Here is a 22658-nt window from a genome sequence, read left to right as displayed (position 1 = left end):
GCCTTGTATACCCTCTCATTTATGAGTCTAAGATGGTGGTGGGAAGGTAGAATGAATGTGAGAACAAAGGCGCTGGCACCACTATGTAGTCATTTATGTTTATATGACTGTGTTTATTTGTATTTTAATGAATAATTATGTTCAGATTTCTTAGTTTTCCTTTCTACTAGAATAACTGCTGGTATCATCCAAACACAGTCTCTTACTTTAAGAATGTAAAGGGGTCCTGAAGCTAGAAAGCTTGAAAAGTGTTGCTTTAAACATGTAATAGCTGTACAAAAAAACCAATATTTTATTCTTGTTGAGAGTGGTCATCGGGAAGGAAAACAAAGGTAATTTAGTTCCTTTAATAGATGAAAAAATTAGTTGACTTTTAAAGTTTCGTATTAATTTTAAATAAATTTTCAATTCTTTGCCTTAAATTTTGTTTAAAACAAGATTATATTTGTAAATAAAATACTTTGCAGGTGCTGATCTTAAAGAAAGAGCCAAAATGCATTCCAGTGAAGTTGGTCCTTTTGTCTCCAAAATAAGAGCGGTGATTAATGACATAGGTAAGCATAATTAAATTCTCCTTTTAGCATGCCAAAGATGATCTTCAATGTCAGACATAAACAGTTGCATATTGTCTTTATGTATAAACTTTGGTCATATACTTATATTATTACTCATGCCTAATAACTGGCTAATTTATTTGTTATTTATTTACTTTTAATGTTGATAGCAGCTTTATTCATAATTGCCAAAAATTGGAAATAAATGATTGAACAGACACACAAACTATATATCCATACTAACACAGCATCCTTAGCAGTTGAAAAGAACAAACTGATATGTGCAACAACATGGATGACTGTCAGACATTATGTTGAGCAAAATGAGCTAGATACAAAAGACTGCATACAATATGACTATATGCTTAAGAAATTCAAAGGCTTGTGAAACATTTTACTGTTAAATCAAAATGCTGGTTATATCTAAGGGAGTTGGTTACTGACTGAGAAAGAAATGAGCAAAATCAGTTCTAAAAAAATCTGATTAGTGCATTATAGTTATGCATAATGGTGAGGTTCATTTTGACATATTCATGTATGTCATGTTTAATTTAAAAAATTATGTGAAATATTTTATAATTACAGATACCTCGTATGTGTATCTTTTAAATAACTGCCTACACAAAAAATTTATGGATTTGTATTTTTTTGTTTTTTTATATAAATGTGGTCATACTATTTCCTTAGAATTATAGTACATATAGCAGTGTACTTTATTGTTATCAATTTTCAATTTTACTATTACATATTAATCTAGTCTTAGCTAAGATTTTAAATCATTTCTTCATTTAATGAACATTTTAGGTTTTAAAAATTTTTTCACAGTTTTTGTTATTTATACTCAATCAGTGAATGTCCTTTAATGTGGGGACAAGGGCATCGAGTACTGCATACATGGCATATGTTAAGGGCATTGGAGTGGCAGGCCACTCGTCTCGTGCTGGGCATGTGAGTGGCAGACCGCTTACCCACTAGGCACATCCCTGGGCGTGAAACTGTGTTGCGGTCCCTGTGCTTGCTCCACAGCCTGCTCCTCGATTGGTTGCTGCAAGGACAGTTGGCAAAAATTACATTGGTGGCTGCCTGTAATCTGCTTAGCTACTGTCTGAGTATATATACATGGTAACTGCGCAATAAAATCAGACCTGCTTCCTGCTTGGTCTCTGGAGGTCTTGATCAGGGACTTCGTAGCCACTCTCTCCTCTACCCTGTTCCGTGGACCTCCTCGCTAGACAAGAGAGAGCTTTTACATAAGAGACATTTTTGCACAGACACAGAGTCTTAAACATGAAGTTGCTATTCCAAGTATCATTTGTTCATTTTTTATTTTGTAAGTCATATCAAATTGTATCCCACAAATATAATAATTTATTTATTACAAATTTATTGGTACATTATAATTATATATATTAGTAGGATTCATTATGCCATATTCTTACATATGCATAATTTGATCAATCTCATCCTCCCTAATCTTCCCTTCTGTTCCACTCCTCCCGCTCCCTTATACGTTTGTCAAGAGAAAAGGACAGCTTAACACATTAATTTGAATTTTTTCAACTAAGACGTGCTTTCCCCCTCTGTAAGTTGTCTTTTCACATCCTTCATCCTTTTGTAGGATTATTTAATAAATATTTATTTTAAAGACTTTTCAGGATACGTTGCTGGGGATCAAACTGGGTCCTCTGGTGTGACAGGCAAGTGTGCTACCACTGAGTTATAACTCAAGCCCTAAAAGAATTTTGTCTGTTAATCTTTTGTTCAGTGTGTTACAGATAATGTCTTTTAATGTACCACCCCAATTTGAGTTTATTAGCTTTAAATTTAAAACTTTTAGTATGTGGACAATACAAGGTTCCTATCTTTATTCTTTTTCCTTGAAGATTTTCTTTGTTGATTCTCACATATTAGTTCTTCCAGATGAATTTAGTACTTAAAATTTTTTTTTAAAGCAAAGCAAAGAGGGAAAAAAAATACTCCGTTGGGTCTTTGATTGGAATGCCACAAAACTTGGACATTTTTATGATGCTGAAATCTTTCCAAACATGGTATGCATGGCTCCTGTTTTGGAGATTCATTCATTTGGGGTGGTGCTCTCATTCATTTTTAAATGACTTCAAGGAAGTTTAATGGTTTTTTTCACATTGGTCTTGTTCTTCTCCCCCCCTCCCCCAGTATTTATTTCTAGTTATTTTTTTAAGCATTTATGCCTTTAAATGTGATCTTCCTCCTACTTTTATTGCAGTCTTATTATTACAGGTCCATAGGACAGTTACTGAATTTTTATGTAGTTATTTTATATCAGTCCAGCTTAGTAATAACTTGCATTATTGTTCTTCCTTAATTTGTATTTTCCACATGAAGTGTTCATTGCCTTATCAATCATTATCAATGAATAAAGCATTTTTATCTTTTATTTTCCCACATTTTTATTAGTGCCTTATAATTATACATAATAGTTGGAGTTATTGTTACATATTTGTACATGCACATGATCCCAATAATTTAATCTTACATATTTTAATACATATATATTTTTACATTGGCTAAGACCCTTTATAATATTCATTTGTTGCAACCTTATCTGTTTTGATTTTGGTGAGATTGTTAATGTTTTTTAGTTGAGGAAAAAATGTCAAAGTTTGCCAAATGCTTTTAAAATGAAAGTTAGTATTTATTAGAATTTAGCTCAATTAGCCTGTAATACACAGAGTTATCTTGATAATTGACTTACCAGGGCTACGCTGTCCTGGTATGACTGGAATAAGCCCTACCTGATCATTGTGATTAGGGGTGGAAGTGGTTTTTAATATGGATTCAATTTTGAATATTTCTGGTGTAATCACAAATGAGATTGTTTTAATTTTGTTTTTTTGGTTACTCTTTTCTGGTTTGTTAAAAAAGTTTGTTTTGTTCATAGAGCATGGTACAGCTTTCCATCTTTTCCTGTGTGGTGTAGAGAAGTACTTTCTTACGTAACTGGCTGGTGGAATTTGTTTCCTCTTGGGGCCCAGTGTGGTTTTATTAGTGTCGTTACTCTCTACCCCTCTTTTTTTGGCCAGAATTTAGAGTTGTTTGTGTTGGTTTGCATAGTGGCCATGGGCTTAACTGCCTCTTCCTCCTGATCTGTGTCCAGTGCTGGTGTGGCCTTAGGCCCCTCCCTGCTTCTCTTCCCAGCTTAAACCTCAGGTTCAGATTCTCCTGAGACAGATAAGGAATTTAGTTTAATGTCGATCAGAGAGCTCAGTCTTGGAAGTAAAATTTCATGTTCCCTGTAACTTTTTAAATATTGGATTTTAAATTAAGATTGGTCTCATTGTTTAAGTCACCCTAATGTTTTTTCCAGAATCTCCATTTATGGTTTCTCCTCATCTTTGCAGCAGCATTTTCCTTTTCTGTGATATAATATAGCTTTTCTCCTCTACGTCTTGATCTAGTCTCCTTTTATTCTCCAAGAGCTCCTCAGTATTTCTTAATAATAATTCATTATTGCCACATTTTGGTAGATTTAAAAATTTTAAGGTATCTGTTGTGATGTTCAGTGAGATTTTGAAAGGCATGTAGAAACTTAAGTATCTTGCTCTAACCTACTTTTTTGATACTGGGAATTGAATCTAGGGGTTCTTAACTACTGAGACATATCCCTAGGGCTGCCCCCCTACCTTTTTTCCCCCTAGCCCCTTTTATATTTTATTTAGAGTCTCACTAAGTTTCTTAGGGCCTTACTAAGTTGCTGAGTCTGGCTTTGAACTTGTGATCCTTCTGCCCCAGCCTCTGGAGCCACTGGGATTACAGGCAAGTGGCCACTGTGCCCAGCCTAATATGTGAAAACTAGAGGCAGGCGAACTTTCTTAAAAGAAGTAATATGATAGGCTCTGCAGGCAATGTGATCTCTGTTGCAGCTACTCAACCTTGACATTACAGTGTAAAAGGAGACTCAGACCATGTTTGAACATTTGTATAAGTAAATGTACATGGCTCTTTTTGCAGTAAAGTTTTATGCATACTGAAATTTTAATTTCATAAAATTTTCGTGTGTCATGAAATAGTATTTAAATTTTTTGTTAGCTATTTAAAATATAAAAAGCATTTTTAGCTCATAGTGTGTACTAGAATGAAATTAAGCACTGACCACCCTCCCTTTTTAAATCTCAGTTTTTTTTTTTTTCTTCTTCTTCTTCTTTTTTTTTTTTTTTAAGGGAGAGGGAGAGAGGGAGAGGGAGAGAGAGAGAGAGAGAGAGAGAGAGAGAGAGAGAGAGAGAGAGAAAACTGTTTAATATTTATTTTTTAGTTTTCGGTGGATACAACATCTTTATTTTATTTTTATGTGGTGCTGAGGATCGAACCCAGTGCCCTGCACATGCCAGGCGAGCGCGCTACTGCTTGAGCCACATCCCCAGCCCAAATCTCAGTTTTCTTCTAATTTCTTTATTTTTCCTCATTTGAAATTAATTCTACCTTCCATTCTTTTAATTTGTTTGGTTTTAAAATTGACCGGTTTCCAGTTCTAACTCGGACAGCTTGCTTCATGGTTAGCTCAGGAAATTTTCATTGTTATTTGGAGACTTAAGGGTTTTAAGTCCTTTATATTCTGTGGTAGGGAGCTTAAGATATTACACTTAGGGATTTGCATTCTTGGTAAGATTTAGGAACCAGAATGGAGCATAAAACTTGCTAATGAGTAGAGGGATAGAAGGAGTAGGAAGGAAAAACCAAAACCAGAAGTTCCTATAGTCTTAAAAAATGGAAGGACGGGGCTGGGGATATATTCAGTTGGTAGAATGTTTGCCTGCCATGACTAGGACCTGGGTTCAATCCCCAGTGCCACCAAAAAGCAAAACAAAAACAAAAAAAAAAAAAGAGAAAAAAGAAGCATACAAATTAAGAACAAACTAAGTAAGATGCTGTTGAAATATGGCTAATGGTTACCATTAATATCATTCAGTTAAACTTGCTATTAAAGTTAAAATCCCCAGTTATGTGTTGTTGATAATGGCAACATCTTGTGTAGCTATTTTTGTACCAGAAGATTGCTAACCAAAAGAAAGGGATAGGTTAAAAAAAAAAAAGTCATTATTAATGAGTTACTATATATGATAAAAGGTTATTTTTCAGGAAGCATAACCCTAAGCCTGTGTATATACAGATAAAATGATACAGAAAAATTGGCTAGTTTATTATCATCAGCGAAATTATAATCATTGTGGATAATTTCAACTCATCTCCTTCAATTTATCATGAGGTTAAAACCACAAAGTTAATAAAGATAATGATTTAAACATGGTTGCCAAGTTTGGTTTAATGAACTGTTAACCCCAGATCAGAGAAAACTGTTGTTCTCATGAATAAAAAAAATGTGTTATCCGGCCCCCAAAGTTTGTTAAATTTCAGAAAATTGATACACAGAGACCACGTTTGCTGTTCACAATATAGGTAAGTTTGAAACAAAATACGCCAACATAGAAAACCAAATATTTGTCAATTTAAAAGAAACTATTAATTAACTCATGAGCCAGAGGAGGAACTGTAGAGGGGGAAAAAAATTCTAAGCATAAATCATTAGGCCAAGCATGGTGATGCATCCTGTAATCCCATTGACTCTGGAGGCAGAGGCAAGAGGGATGCAAGTTTGAGGATAGCTATAGCATCTTAGTGATACCGTGTCTCAAAATAAAAATAAAAAAGAACTGGGGTATAGTTCAGTGGCAAAGGACCCCTGGGTTAAATCCCCACTACTGAGAGAAAAAAAGAAGAAGGGGAAGAAGAGGATTGATTGTTGTATATTCAGTACATGAGATTTGGCCAAAGAGTTACTTGAGGGAAATTCACAATCTTGAATTCATATGTTAGTAAGAGAAAAATCAGTGACAATAAATAACTAAGCTTTACCTTAAAAAGTTATTTTGAAAAGTTGTAAACCCAAGAAAGTTCAGGGAACTTTCAGAGGCAAGAAGACAGATATAATAGAGAGGAACAAATTCTCAGCCAAGCCCTTTCAAGGGAGTACAGTGCATTTAATAATACATACACTGCAAATGAAAAAAGACAAGATTATAGACACTGTAGAGACTGTGAAGATAAAAAGAAAATGTCTTGAGAAAATTGTGCCAGTAAACATGAAATTTTGGTTTCAGTGGGCTGGGTATATAGCTCAGTTGGTAGAGTGTTTACCTAGCATGCACAAGTCTCTGGGTTCAACCCCCAGCACCAGAAAACCAAACCAAAATAGAACAAAAGCAAACAACAACAACAAAAAAAAAAAAAGGAAGAAATCTTGGGCTAGAATAGTTTTAAATGTTGAAGATGTACATTTCAGGCATTTTGCTGAACTTGCAAAGAACAGATCATTACAATCTTATATAAATGATTCTACAGTCAAGTCTAGTGAGAATTTACTTCTAAACTCATCTTTTCACATCCGTAGCATCATTTTATACCTGTGTACCCTTTATACCTAAGTATAAAAGAAACAGTGAGAGAAAGGAATATGAGGAACTCATCTATATGAGTGAGTATAGATGAAATCTAGCTGGTTGTCAAAAAAGACCAAGGAATGTAAGGGTGGTTTCTATTTGAAAGAATTAATTTTTATTTATGATATTTAGCAAGATAAAGCATAGATTGAGAAAAAGCATTTGAGAAATATCAACAGGTATTCATGAAAAAAAGCTCACAGTTAATTAGAAATAGAAGGAAACTCATTAGCCCTGTGAAAAGCATCTGTGAAATGTTAGAGGCCATTTTCTAAAATCAGTAATGAGGTAGGAGATCACTCCCATCACCATCTCTGTCCAGTTCTGTTCTGAAGTCCTGTCTGTATAGAAAGGTAAGTAAAGACTGAAAAAGAAGAAGTGACACTGTCCTGAGTCCTCTACATCAAAAAGATAAAAGGATCAACTGGGTACAGTGGGACACACCTGCATTCTCGTTACTCAGGAAGCTTTGGCAGGAGGATTGTAAGTTTGAGACCAGCCTAGGAGACTTAGTGAGACCCTGTCTCAAAATTTAGTTTTAAAAAAAGAACTAGGAATGTGAGGTTCTGGGTTCAATCTTTGATGTTGCAAAAACAAAAACAAAAACAAAAAAACCCTGCAAATTCTCAGCATTGATTTAGTGAGGAACATGAGCAAAAAGCAACCCCAAATAGCCAACTACTTCTACTAAAGTAGGAGGAAATGAGGAGGTCTTATCTTATTAGTACTCAAGACTTATTTTAATGACATAGAAATTAAGGTGACACATTATTTGCATTGTGATAGACAGGTGGCCCACTGGAGTGGAACACTGTCTGATTGAAGCTCAGGCCCTGGGGAACAAATTTGGGATCTGTGCAGGTAAAAGAAGATGAGAGGCACCGTTGGGATTGTGGACATGCTTTATTCAGAGGCAGCAGCCACCCCAGCCTGAGTCTTTGCATAGGCCTTTATTATATGCAGGCCAAACAGAGAAGACACAGCGCCAACAGGTTACATGGGTTACATCTGCATGCTCATGAGCAGATGTTTGTGACCTTGGGTCCATATTGCTGAATGGAGGTGTTTATGACCTGGACTGTATACTAAAACATAGCTGGTCAGAAATCTCAGTAAAGAAGCCTAACTGTAGCCATCTTGGATCTGACCCACAAACATAGAACTCCAAAACAGATCCACCCAAGTAGGGAAACTTAGATACCACAGAGGTAGCGATGTGGATTGCTAGGGAATGGCAGACTTATTAAGTAATTAATGGCAAAGCTTTTAAATAAATAATTAATTATGAAAAAAACATATAAAAGGAAAGATTGATAAATTCTACCAAATTAAACTTAAGAAACCTGTTCTTCAAAAATTACTGTACATAAAATAGAGTCACAAACTGGGAGAAAATACTTGAAGCAGGTGCTAAAGGATTTGTGTATATACATTTGCACAGAGGAATGGACACTCAATGAGACCACAGCCTTGTGGTCAGTAAGAGGGCACCACAGAAAAGGACTTCACACTAGAGCGGGAGAAGGGGGTGAACCTGGAACGATGGTTAGTTAGCCTCATTAGTAATTGTGGAAATGCAAAGTAAGATCACAGTGGAAGGCTGTTCTGTCCATAGCATTATCCAGAAATGTTTAAACTTGTTACTGCTAAGAGCTAGGGAGGAAGCAGATCACCAGGAAGAACATTTGATACACTTCCAAAGGGAGATAAATTGGTCAAGTTGCTTAGGGAACCAGGTTGATATTGCCTTACAGATTAGAATGTCCACATTTCATGAAACTTTGTAGTTTACTTTTTAGGGGGCATTTACTTAGAGGGGTGACTTTAAGCCTTTTTGCTAACCCCGCAGTAAGAAAGAAATCTACAGTTTGGCCCCTTGAACACATAGTGCTGCTCATGTTGTTTTTCTTGTGTACTACAGTTGATGCTACCCTATGCTATTTTTTTTTTTTAAAGCCTAATTTTGATCTACTAATGATGGCTTGGTATTTGGATTTGAAAATACATTGTTCTATAGACATTTTTGTATATGTGTCCTAGGAACGCTTACATTGTTAATAGCAGAAAGATGACAACATCCAAATCTCGATGACTGGAGAATGGGTGAATGTTTTTTGTATATTTGTACAATTAGATACTAGTCAGCATTGCATATAAATGAATAATATACCCATGTAAGAGTATGGATGAATATTTGAAGCAATATGATTTTTTTTATAAACAGCATGGAAAATTAAACAGTTTATAGTTTGCGAATGTGTAAATAAAATCACACTTGTACAAAGAAAAATTCGAAAAAGATGAACACGGGTTTGGCAAGTGTTGGTTTCCTTTGGGTTTGGGAAGGCAGGTGAAGAGAGCAAATGGACAAAAAAGTATTAGCTCTGACCTTGATGTACCTGGAGTATTAATTATATGGAAGTTGTTGTTATTATGCTTCATTATGTGTATGTGAATATATTCTTCATATGTGCCAAGTTCGATCAAACAATTTTTTAAGATTCGTATATATTGAGTCCTGAAGACATTTCTTATTTATTGAATAGTTTTATTTTTCTTTTTTCTTATATTTTTCTTATTTTCAAGGAAAGCCAAAATTCTACATTTTCAAAAATATTTTTTAGTTTTAAGGCTTTTCAAGGGAGAGGAAAAAAATCCATTTTCAAGCTTAATAAAGTGGACTAACAGACCAGACCTTGCAGGAAGAACATTTGATACACTTCTTATTTCTTGGTCCTTATTTCACTAATTCTTCTCATATTATTTGTTCATTTTCTGAGAGAAGAGCTTGCTAGATTAATTTTTTCCTTGGGAGAAAGTGGCTTGGCTGGTGGATGGTCATGGATTTGGTGGCAGAAGATCCTGCCTATTCTTATGGGGCTCCTTCATATTCAGACCCAGTGGTTAAGTACCCTGAGTATGTGTTGCTGGGGCCTGCCCACTCTGCCTCAAGGTGGGTGTTAAAATTTCAGGCTGTGAAGCTATAATTTTATTTTGCAATTGTAGTATCAGTTATGGGACAAGTCAGGGTTTATCCTGCCTTTTGGACATCACTTCCCCCCTCTTGTCCTGTGAGGTTTACATTTCCCACAACTGGAGACGCTCTCTGCTTGTTTTCTGAGGAACTTAAAGCTGCTGAACTTACGTGAAAACTAGTTTATTAAAATACAGATCAGAAAGAAGTTCCTTATTTTCACTTACATTTTTTATGTTAGTGTTCCTAACTTCTTAGAAAGTCTGTTCTTTCTAAACAGTAACTCCAAAATCCTAGAAAAAAAGTTCATTTATTTTGTTTTTAAAAAGAAAAGTGATGTGGCTTTTTTGACATGCTTCATTCAGAAGAAATGGAGAGTTATCAGATTCCTAAGACATTGATTATTGTTACAAGTCTCTTCCCCTCTTCAAGTATGAAGTATCTCTGTTGAAAGTAACAAATCCATTATTTTGAAGACATCAGCAAGGAAACACAGACATAGAATGATTAGAGTCTACAAACATTGTAGTTTCCAGGGCTTCCTGGTGTACACCTTCCTTGCAGGGTTTCCTGGTTGTGGCAGGATGTGCATCACGATGGGGACCAAAATTATGCAGATTAGCAGTATAGAGTATAGAGAGTCCACATGTTACTTGTGTGTCCACTGATGGCCATTCTTAAGTATTTACTTCTTTTTTGTGGCACTCTAATCTGTGTTAGGCATGTACCCTCTACCACTGAGCTACATCCTGGTCTCGTTCTTATGCAGAGCTAAGAAACATGTCTGAAATTCTGTCTTAGGTACAAACTCTGAGGAGTTGGGCCCAAGTCTCTCTTTTTGAGGCCTTCAACAATTAGTACTTAGTAATGAAGATATATTTAAAATAGTTTTTCACTCAAATATTACATTGTAGATTCTAATGTGAGGTAAAATGTTGTTTTTTTGAGTGATCTTGCACAGTACTCCTTCAAAATGTCAGGGATTTCCAGCTTCCTATTCCTTTCTCTGATGAAATAAAATTGCAGAAACTTTCATTTAGCTTTGTAAATGTAGGCTGAATTTGCTTTGAAATGCAGATAATTACCTTAAAGGGGGCAGATTATGAATCCTCTGCCTAACTAAAGTCTTTTTTTCTAAAGATTTTGGTAAAAGGTTTTATAAAAAGAAATAATTTTTGAAAATTTTGTATTCTCTGGTTATATTTTCTTCATGTGATTGAAATTCTACAATTCATGTATTTTTTTTTTTCCTATCAGAAAAAGTTGTATTTCTTTGTCAAATACAAAAAAGATATTTTTGTGCAGTAGATTAAAAAATCTGTATGAAAAATCTGATGTAAATTTTATGGGATAAATCTCAAGGAGTGCTTTTCATTTTATTTTTGTTATTGTGTTTTTGAATTTTAGAATTGGGACGTATTTGAAGTTTAGAGTTGAAAGGCTTAAAGTAGCATGAAGTAAGTCACTAACAACTTAAAACAAATTTACCTTAGTATAGTAGATGCACACACATATCAAACTTATCTGGGCTGCCCTTGGCAGAGATTTTTTACTGGAATCAAACTCTACTTATGCCTTAGCCTAGCTGTGTTTGTGCAAGAAAAATTTCTTTAAGGTTTTGTTATCTATATGATCTTTCCTCCTACTATATTCATATTAAGCTTGTAGTTACATTATATCTCACAATATAATGGTACTCTCAGGATGTCAAAAGATCCCCTGGGCTTAACATTTTTCACGAAGATATATAAGATGTTTATTTTCTTGTAGAAAAATTGCATTTTACACATTATTAAACTGAACTCCTCTGAATTGTTTTGTTATAAGTTTACAGAGGCATACTGGTTGAACAGAATCTCTTCATATGGATTCTAATCTTCTGCCATCTGGTACTTTCCATATCTCCTCCCTGTTGTAAGAAATAAGTGGACTTCATTTTTTGCAACCCTGCCTGGTAACTAGCATGGTAACCTGGTACATGGTAGGCAGACCCAAAAACAAGGGCAAATGGGCTGGGATCCAGCTGGGGCAGACATGGGAGCCAAAGGGTAATTCTTTCTTCCTGTCTTCATATTGGACTTTCTCCTGGAGTTCCTTTCAGTTTGCCTCTAACTAATATTCTAAGAATCATGATGAAACTTGCCTGCATCTTAATTTCTCTTTCTACCCCCGCTCCCTTTTAATCCTGTTATGTGAACGAGGATGATAGAATGAACATGGATGAAGCAGTTCTTGGATGGGGTCTGCTGTTGGAAATTGGGACAGACTGCTCTTTATCTAGATGGGGGTAGCAGGTGTAACTCAAGAGTTAAAGTTTACATCCAAGTGGAGATTTTAGACAAGTAGTCAGATTTGAGAGGCACATTTGGGAGTCATCAGAATGTTGATGCTATGCAGAACTGTGGCACTGGTTAAGGCACTCGGGGGTTACTGTAGAAAGAGGAGAACCAGAAAGATAGCCCCACCAGAGTATGGAGGGAGGAAGAATCCATTTATTTGAAAGAAAATGTTTTAAGGGGAGTTAAATCAAATGCCCCTGAAAGGTCAAACTAGATGACTGATAAGAATTGCTGCTAGATTTTGCATCATTGTTTTCAGTGACATTAACAAGCATTTAATTTTATTTATTTATTTTTGTAGACAGTTGTTAGGAGTTTGGGACAGCTGCTTTCTTACCTGGGGAATTATAAACAAGCTGCATTTCTTGGGCAGTTTTGGGAGTGTACTCCCCTCTCCCTGACACTGTAGTCTGATTATTGTTTTTTTTTTTTTTTTGTAGGTCCTATTAAGAAAAAACAAAAATCCTAGTTATTTTTAAAATATCTTCTTATAGATGAATATTTCCCATGAAGTATTTAAGTATTATATAAATAAAATTATTTGATAAGTTTTCTCTAAAAGATATGTATGTACATTTCTATGAAGTATAATATCTGATTTATTGTGGCTTAGTAATAATAGTTTCTGACATAAGATCCAGTATTTCAGCATGAATAAGGCATGAATAATTTTTGACTGAAGTTTCAAGTGTTGTATTTGTCACTTAACACATTTAGTGGTTGTAATCACTTTAATTATATAAAAAGTTACTAGGAAATATACTTGTAAAGTATAAATCTACTTAAAAATTTTTGTACTTATTAGCATTTAGAGGTTTATGAGTAGTGAATACTGAAGAGTGTGCACAAATTTGAGGTATATCCCTTTTAAACTATTCATTTGATTTAGTGTGTATCTAATGCTTAACAGAAGATATAGAGATGACTGATTTTTTTTTTTTTTTTTTAGATTTTGGTGATTATCACCATTTTATATAAGTCATAAGTTTTTTTAGGCATTTCATTTTTATTTTACTTTATCTGAAATAAAGTGTAGCTTATTCTGAAAATAATTAGTACCACAGTAACTGTTGTCATATCATTTGGGAGGTTGTATTTTATATTTATATATATTATATTTTCTTTCTCTAAGTGATTGACTTTTATTTTGCGTATATTTTATTAAGAATTACTTAATTTTAGAGATTGCAAAATTGACCCATCTGTGAGATAGATAGTATATATATTTATATTTACTGTGAATTTTGCATTTGTTTGAGGGTCAAGAAAAAGTTTTAAAATATTAAGTAATGTAGTTAAATTATGTGCAGTACAGAATATATTTTACTTCTTCATTTTCCTAATTTGAAGTAAAGACTGGAAATGCAAAGTGCTGAATTATGGTGTTTGAAAGATTGGTTAATAGAACACGCCAGCTAATTGCCTTGATTTGTTTTCCACATAGTGAGTTACAGATCTCGATTTTAGTTTTCTTTATCCTCTTGCCAAGAATGTTGGAAAATGAAAGCAAGTGTCTAGAAGTCAATTATTTTCTGAGTTGTTAACATCTCTGCCTTGTTGAATCATAGCTAAGTTTATATTTAAACTTGACAATTTATGATTTACGACAGTCCTTCCTTGTTTGCAATTTACTCACGTTGTGACTTTTGCCAGTTTGGGGGAAAATTGTACTTTTTAAGTAGGAGCAATGGCTTAAGCAAGCTGTGTTGTTCCAGAATATTACTCTAGAATTGGACAAGACCAAAAAAGGAATTCACTAATTATTTTTGGTTCTTCTTCCTTTTTTCCCCTCCCTTTCTCCCTCTCCCTGTCTTCCTTCCCTCTCTCCCTCTCTCCCTTCCCCTCTCTCCCTGCCCCCCTCTCCTTCCCTCCCTCCCCCCCCCCCCTTGTCTCTTTTTCTTTTTCTAGATATTGGATATGGAACCCAGGGATGCCCTATCATTGAACTACTTCCCTAACCTTGTATTTTTTATTTTGAGACAGGGTCTTGTCAAGTTGCCCAGGCTGACCTTGAACTTGCATCCTTTTCCTGTCTCACCCTCCTTAGTAGCTGGAGTTTCAGGCACACATCATCATGCTCAGCCTTTTTTCTGTTGATAGTTTTTAATTCCTTAGGAATATTTGAATGTATGTTTATTATAAACATTTAAACTCTTTATTGCAGTTTCCTGCATCTTTCTCTTACACATAAGTAATCATTGCTAATGTGTGCATTTTTAGACCTTTCCTTGACTTTTGCATGAAATGTGTATATATCAGTAGATAGGAGGCTCTCTTTTCCCTCCTGTTACCCTTGTAAGGATTGGGAGTTGTTTTCTCTGTACTTGGCTGGGGTTCCATACCTGGCTGTTTCAGGGCTCTTACTTCCTTTTTGTGATGTTCTGCTTGTAGCTGGAGTTTGCTCTGTGATCTGGGTGGAGTCATTTTCTTGCTAGATGAATATAGGTCCTTTACTTGTCTAAATGGGGTGGTGTTAACCTTCCTGTCATTATGATTTTCTGTAGTTTATGATTTTGGTTACTTTACATTTTGAAAATTATTTTAATTATGTTCTATATTTTCTGTTTATGGGTTTTATTTCAATAACGTGAAAGAGTTGTATTTTTGTACTACCTTATCTTTATTTTATGAATTATACTTGATCCATTGTTTTGTTTAGAAAGTTCTCTTGACTTCCTACTCCATGTGATGACAAAATAAGTATATTTCTATTTTTAAATTTTTTCCTCCTTTCTTTCTCCTATTATTTTTTCTTAGCTTTTAAAATAATTTTTAACTTACACATACCTCTGTTACTTGGTTTATCTGTCTGAAATTACATCTTTCCATCAACCCTTATTTACAAAAGATTATGAAATCAGTATACTTTTCTTTTGTTGGCATTAGCAGCTTTTTCTTATCAAGTAGGTCAATTAATTTTTAAAAATATTTATTTAGATATAATTGACATGCCATGAATTATACATTGACTTATGAAAAAATATATCCATTCTCTGCAGAAATTTTATCACCCTTTGTAATCCCTTTCTCTTGCTCCTCTCTACCTTTATCCACGTGTCCCCAGCTGTCTAATAGAATTTGCTTTGTCTCTATCAATTAATTTCCATATTTTAAGATTTTATAAAAATGGAAGATAGTGTTCATTTCTTTATGTCTTTTTCACTAGCAGAGAGGTGTTTTTTTTTTTTTTTTTGGTTAAATTCATTGATTTTGTAGCATGTCGATAGTTTCTTTACTGAGTAGTGTTTCATGGTACAGATAGACATTTGGGTCGTGACCGATTCTGGGCTGTTATATAGACATTTGTGCCTAAGTGGTTCATCATCTTTATATTTATGAGTCATAACCCAAGAATTAGGGCGCTTCTGGCTTCCTCCTGTTATTGGTGTTAATCTGAGTGAAGACAGTATGTTATCCTGTGGGATTTGAGACTGTTCAGGTTCTCTGCATAGTCACCCAGAGCTCCTTAAACTTTAATCCACTTATACGTCACCTGGGGGTCTTGTTAAAATGCAGATTGTGGTTCAGCAGGTCTGAAGTGGGACTGAGTTCTACATTTCTAAGAAGTGTACAGGAGTTGCCAGTGCCACTCTTTGGGTAGCAAGGGAAAATAGAACTCAAGAGGTACTGAAGCAGAAGTTTGTGCATATGTATTTTTTCTGGCTAGGTCAAAGTTAACTATGTACAGTGTTTTTATTTATTTATATGTGTGTGTGTGTGTGTGTGTGTGTATGTATGTATATGTATGTATTTTATCAGAAATAGATGTAACTACATTTGCCATGATAAGAAACATTTTAAAAAATGCTAGGAGTTGGAACCACAGGTAAAGTTATTATATGACTCAGTTACATTACTGAATAATAACTGTCAAGATAAGTGGAAATGTGTGGGGACTTAACCCCACCCTGGCCCCTCATCTCTGCGCTTACCCCAGAGAGGCTTATCCCAGAGAGGCTTTACTTTGGGGAATTTTGGTAGGGGGGATGCTCTGGCCTGACCTTTCCTACTTCGGAGGCCTACACTGGGACACTGACACAGTTCTCTTGTGGGATACCCAGAGAAAACTCAAGGCAGAACTCTGTTAGTCAGCTGACTGGTGCTTTGTATCCAGTTCCCCACGTTCCCCAGTTGGACCTGGTGAACGGAGATTTTGATCTTAGTACCTATAGATCACTGGTCACTTCCCACAGTCTCAGCATTTCCCTGTTCTCAGGGCAGAGGTCCTTAGAGGAGGGCGGAAAGGTGGCATATGATGTGGATGCTTTTCAGGGGCTCTGGGTCTGGGCTGTGAGAGGTAGTGACAGGCAGTAATGGGGAAGAGCTGCACTATCTGTGCTCAAATTTTAGCGATGCCAGGCGAGTAACAGCAGCTCCCCTGTGCCTTGGTGGCCTCATCTGCAAATTGAAGGTCTTTGTTCTTACGTCATAAAGCTGATGAGAGGTTTAAATAAACTTTAAATTTTATTTGTAAAGTTTTTAGGACAGTGGCCACAACATAGTAGGCACTTTATATGTATTTGGTAGATAAAAAGGTACATACATAGAAAAGAAGGGGAAAGTAGGCGGGTTAGTGATAGGCTTAGAGAAATTAAGCAATATTTCTCATGTCTCACAGTTGTCTCAGTGATAGATTGACCTGAAATTCAGCATCTGAACTCCCCACTCATGGCTGCATTCTGCTGCTTCCTGGAAATCTTTCAGCTTGCTGCCTGGCATTTATGTTGATGACCCAGTGACTGAGTTTAGACTTTGACAGTTTCCTCATTTGTTAGCAATGTAAAGTGAGCATGAGCTTACAATACCAACTTAACCACTGTTGAACTCCCATCCAGGACTCCATCTTTGATGTTCCAGCTTGGCTATTGTCAGTAATAAAGCAGTGGATCTCATTGTAGCTATATTATCAACACTCACTTATAGGAAAGAATGGGTTCTTTTCAATAGCTGAATTGCTTTTTAAAAAAATTATAGGAAATTACCATTTATGTCATATTGTGTGGTTTTATAAACATTGTATCAGGTTTTTCTAAAGATGCTGAGGGAAACCGGGTGCAGTGGCACAGGCCTGTAATCCCAGTGGCTCAGGAGGCTGAGGCAGGAGGATGGCGAGTTCAAAGCCAGCCTCAGCAAAAGCGAGGCACTACGCAACTCAGTGAGACCCTTCTAAATAAAATACAAAATAGGGCTGGGGAATGTGTCTTAGTGGTTGAGTACCTCTTAGTTCAATCCCTTGTACCAAACTAAACCAAACCAAACCAAACAAAAAAAACCCAAATCACCAAACAAACAACAACAAAAACACAAAGATGCTGAGGAAATAATGTCTTTTTGTGTATTATATTAATGTATTGCTTTTTCCAACTCTACTTTTATAAACTTTAGATACAGCTATGCTATTACGAATTAAGATACCTTTTGCCTTAATCACTCTGCATAAAATCTGAAGTACTGTGGCCAGGTCCTCATCTTGTTCCTGTACCTGATCATCGTATCCTGCAGCAATAGCAGGATAGAGGCTGGCCCCATGCCATTTTGCCCTTGTTCCTCTGGTTTTTATTAAAGGCAGGAGTAATTATTTTAGCATACTGTTACTAGGCATTTTTCTCCAATTTTCATAGTAAAAAAGTAAGTTTATTTTCTTTTTCTGTGTGTATCAATACAGCCTGGAGATACTATGTTGAGCCAGTATATACAATGTATGTAGAAGGGAATGCTGTTCTTTAGCAGTTTGTTATTAACATAATGGTACCCTCTTGTAAGGAATAGCTTACCTCTTGTAAGCTGCTGTCCAGCTGTTTTTCATCACAACAGTTTGCTGAGTTTCTCCACTTTATTTGGGTTTTAACCTAGTGCTAGTACCGCAGTGTTATAAATACTCTTCCTTTTGGCTTTTGCTCTGAGGTCCATGGCACCTGGGACGTCTCCCTCTTGTAACTCCTGTCTCCTGCCTGCTGGCCCTAGCCCTCTCCTCTGCTGTGCATGTCGGTACCCAGGCTGCTGCTTTGGCAGTGACCCTGGTGTGAGCCTGTAGGAGAACTGAGGTGCAACCAGCCCGCAAGCTTTGCTCAGGGGCTTGTGTTGTGTTGTTTTTCTGATTTTTTTAAAACTTGATTGGAATGGGAGAATGCACTTTAAACTAGAGATAAAGTTTTAGCTGAACTTAAAGGATAATTAGTAATTTATTATGGTTTTTAGTTGTTTTTATTTTATTTCTATCTTGGAAAGATTTCACTATTTGGAGTTTCCACATAATTTATGGGCATTCCCGTTGAAATACTTGGATTTCTCTGTTTTACACAACAACACTAGTCTTCAGGCAAAACCCAAGTTTAAAAATCACATGACTGACACTGTCATTTCTCCTTAATCAGATTGTTTGTGTTTTTATAGAGCCTTGTAAAGAAGCTACATTATTTATTATTATTATATCTCCTTAAGAGTTGAACGCAGATACATGTGTGTTTCCCGTGTTTTCGCCCTGCTCTCATTCTGGTTAGCCTTGGGGATGGTGGCCTGGAGGTGCTGAAGGGTACCAGAGGCCTGCCTTACTGCTCTTTAGATAGCTAAACTCTGTGATTGTGTGCTTTAATTATATTTTTAGGAGAATTTCAAAGCATTATTATCTTCTATGTCATACCTGGCTCATTTCCTGATACTGTACTCAAAATAGTGTCTGATGCTTGATGGTTGGATAACGCATTGAGTCATCATCGCATCCTGTTGCTGTGGGAATAGCTTGTGCCCACTGGATTTGCAGTTCCTGTTTCATTCCTTTGTACTCATGTACAACTGCCATTATGATATTCCTTCAGATCTTTAAACTGATAATCTGCCTTTCTAAAGGTGGGTTTTATTGTTTCCCCTGTGTTTATTAAGTACTCACAGGTAGAAGAAATATAAGACGTAAAAACAGGCATATCAGACAGCTGTGAAAGTGGCATTCCCTTTGAGATGATGCATATTTTCCTGAAAAACAGGACAAATGTCTTGGGCGGGGGAGGGGGGGAACAAGAATTATATATAGTTTTAAATTTATCAAGATGTGAAATAGCTAATATGGAATAATAAGTAAGCTATTTTACCTAAATAATTTTTGAGTAGGAAAATTTTATAGACCGCTTTCCACAATGCTAAAATATTAATTTTGAAAATCTCAAGTAGTTAACCTTTTCAGTGATTTGAAGATGCTGTGATTCCTCCTCCTCTCTTTGTTCTTCCTCTTTCTATTTCTTATTAGCTTTCTGGTTCCCTCCCTTCCTTTGTCCTTTCCTCCCTTCTGTTTGAACTCAGGGGCGTTCTATCACTGGAGCTGCATCTCCAGCCCTTTTTATTCTTTATTTTGAGATAAGACCTTGCTAAGTCTCCCAGGCTGGCATCCAACCTGGGACCTCATGCCCCACTCAGCCTCTGGAGTTACTGGCATTATAGTCTCTCTCATACCATGCCTCTACCCCCACCTTTTTCCTGGTACGAGGACCCCAAATTTCTTGTCATTTTGCATTATATATTTCTTATAAATCGTAATGTTAAATTTTTTTATCCTTCATGAGAAACTTAGTTTCTCAAATTGTTAACTATCAAATTTAAAAATAATTTTTATTAATTCCAAAAGTATTAAATATTGGGGAAAAGGTTATATTCTCTATCATCAGAATCAAGAGCACCTGATCAGGAGCTGATTGATTTGAGCCCCTCCCAGATCAGCCCCTTCACATTTTGTTTACCTCTCATTTCCAGAGGCTGAGTGATCAGCTTGACCTTCAGCTCCTCTCCCCTCCCTAAAGATTTGAGGGGCTGGGGCTGAAAGTTCCAGCCATCTAATCCTGGCTTGGTCCTTTCTGTGGTCAGCTCTCGTGCTGAAGCTTTTCATCAGTTATCTTGCTGGCATACAGAATACAGTCTTATCACTCCAAAGATTCCAATGGTTCTAGGAGCTGTGTGTTTAGAAACAGGTAGGGTGACCAGATACATATTCATTCCAGTGTCACTTTTCCAGAAGCTTCTTCATGAGTTCCTTCCCGACTTACCAGTGCATGGCATTCCACGCTTGAGAGAGAGAGAGAGAGAGAGAGAGAGAGAGAGAGAGAGAGAGAGCATTCATTCTCTACTGAGACACTCTCCAGCTTAGGAACACTTTGGGGTTTTTTATTTCTGAAGCTCCCTATGACTGCATAAGTTCATATTGTTTTTTAAGGTATTAAAAACAAAAGAATTAACAATTATAGAAAAGGAGATAAAATACCAAGTTTAAAGTAGTGGATGGGGAACAGGCAGTGAAAAACTTGGAGGTATATCCCAGTTTAAGAATGTTATTGAGTAGCCTTGATTTGACATCAGGTCTTTGTTTCAGATGGGCAGTGCAGTAGGGGATGGTTTGACAGAGAAGGGTGCCCAGAGTATCATGGAAACAAAGGGAGGGATATTTGAGTAGTGCTTTGAAAGACATGTAAGAACTTAAGGACTAGCTAGGTATTCTAGATGGAGGTGCAACTCTTGCATAGGTGTGGATTCTTGAATGGGTGTAACTGCTAGAGGTGCTTTTGTTAGCTTGGGGTCGGAACACAGAGTATCTGGCTGAGGCTAGAGAAAAGATGAATAGGTAGACAATAGGTGCCTCTTGTGCTATGCTTACAGTTTACTTCATTTTATCGCATAGATGGAATCAATAATTGTACAATTTTAGACAGGGGAAAAGCCCTGTAGAAATGTGGAATATGCATCAGAGGGTTAGGTAAAGAAATTCATTTTGGGGCTTCCTACTGGTGAGGAATGATGATACCCAAAACTCTAACAGAAAAGGGAGGGGACCTTAAAGATTAGCAAGCTGTTAGAAGACTCAAAACAATTGGGCATATATGGGCATTGAAAAGGAATCCAGGATGGCTTCTTGGATGACTTGGTGAGTGGATCTGCTCCTAACTATGAATTAGAATCTAGAAGTATTGAAGAGTTGTCGTGGACATGAAAAAGTGTTTTAAGTGGAGATGTCCAGAAGGCAGGTGGCTATACAGACATAGTATAGAAAGAAATTTGAGTTTGAGGTAGAGGAGTGTGGACTTCTTGGTGTTACAGATAATAAAAGCTGGGTGGGAATGAGAAAAGCTTATACTGAGAAGGTACAAGACTGAGAATTAACCAGGAAGGATGTGGGACCCAGCAGGCCAATGGAGAAGGTAATTCAAGGAGACAGTAATCAGGATTACTCTGATCTTAAAGGCTATATGTTTAATGGGGACTGAAGATTGTACACTGGTTGTGGGACCTGGAGCAAATATCTTGGGGGCTTGGAGGTGTATGGGTATGGGTGACATGGACTTATTCTACTCTGGCCAGAAACTAGTTTGTAAAGGGAGATGAGCCCAAGGCAGGGTCTCAGAAAAGGTTTTGATGGGAGGGACATGAGATTGGAGAGGTTGAAGATTGAGGGAACTACAAATAGATAAGCTCTGTAACCAGGTTCTTAGGAAGGAGGAAGTGTCATGAGCAAGTGACAGAGTCATTCTGTTTCATTTGTAGGAGCTTAAGATGACTTTGGGGGAACCATTGAGATTAAGTTGCCATTTAATCACTTTATTGATTTTTTTCTTTTAAAGTTAAAATTCACTAGATATTGTTTGTACATTAAACTCATTTCCTGATTGTGGACACTGATAAATCTTTCTTTCCCCTTCTAAGTGTGCTAGAAAAGTACATTAGGTGTCTTTCCTGTGCAAAAGCCCTATGCATCTCTGCTCTTACTGGAGTGTTCTGTCTTGGGCGGCAGCTGCACATGTGTACTCCTTCTCTGCCTTTTCAGACTTTAGTCTTAGAGTAAGACTGGAAAATTTCTTGATGTGAGAATGGGTAAGATTCAGCATACTTCAACAAGTTTGGGGATTTTTTTTTTTTTGTATTGTGGATTGATCATTGAGCATTGGCACATGTTAGGCAAGTGCTCTAACTGCTCAGCTACATCCCCAGTCCACAAATTCATGTTTTTGTTTTTGTTTTTTGGTACTGAGGCTTGAACTCAGGGGCGCTTGAGCACTGATCCATGTCCCCAGCTCTATTTTGTATTTTATTTAGAGACAGAGTCTCACTGAATTGCTTAGTGCCTTGCTTTTGCTGAGGCTGGCTTTGAACTTGCGATCCTCCTTTCTCAGCCTCCTGAGCCGCTGGGATTACAGGCGTGCACCACTGCACTGGGCAAATTCATATGTTTCTAAAGAAATAAAATGATTTGCCTCTCTTGGGGAATTTCATCTGTTAGCATACTAATGAAAGAGAGAGCTTTTAGGGAATAATGCCTCCCCACCTTATTTTGTGGTCCAGTGGT

The 22658-nt window shown here is 36.4% G+C and overlaps 1 protein-coding gene across 4 annotated transcripts in view; it reads left to right on the top strand.

Moving 5' to 3' along the window:
• Positions 1 to 22658, top strand: part of Auh (AU RNA binding methylglutaconyl-CoA hydratase) — a 155034-nt gene that overhangs the window by 40980 nt on the left and 91396 nt on the right. For all 4 annotated transcript variants that reach the window (XM_071602575.1, XM_071602574.1, XM_027955417.3 and 1 more), the window contains one exon: positions 468 to 554. In XM_071602575.1, coding sequence (XP_071458676.1) covers positions 468 to 554 — 87 coding nt within the window. The remainder of the gene's footprint in view (positions 1 to 467; positions 555 to 22658) is intronic.

This window comes from Marmota flaviventris, chromosome 16, assembly GCF_047511675.1.
Source record: "Marmota flaviventris isolate mMarFla1 chromosome 16, mMarFla1.hap1, whole genome shotgun sequence".
Classification (NCBI taxonomy): domain Eukaryota; kingdom Metazoa; phylum Chordata; class Mammalia; order Rodentia; family Sciuridae; genus Marmota; species Marmota flaviventris.
Note: the sequence above shows the minus strand (reverse complement) of the source record. Positions and strands in the feature narration are given on the sequence as shown.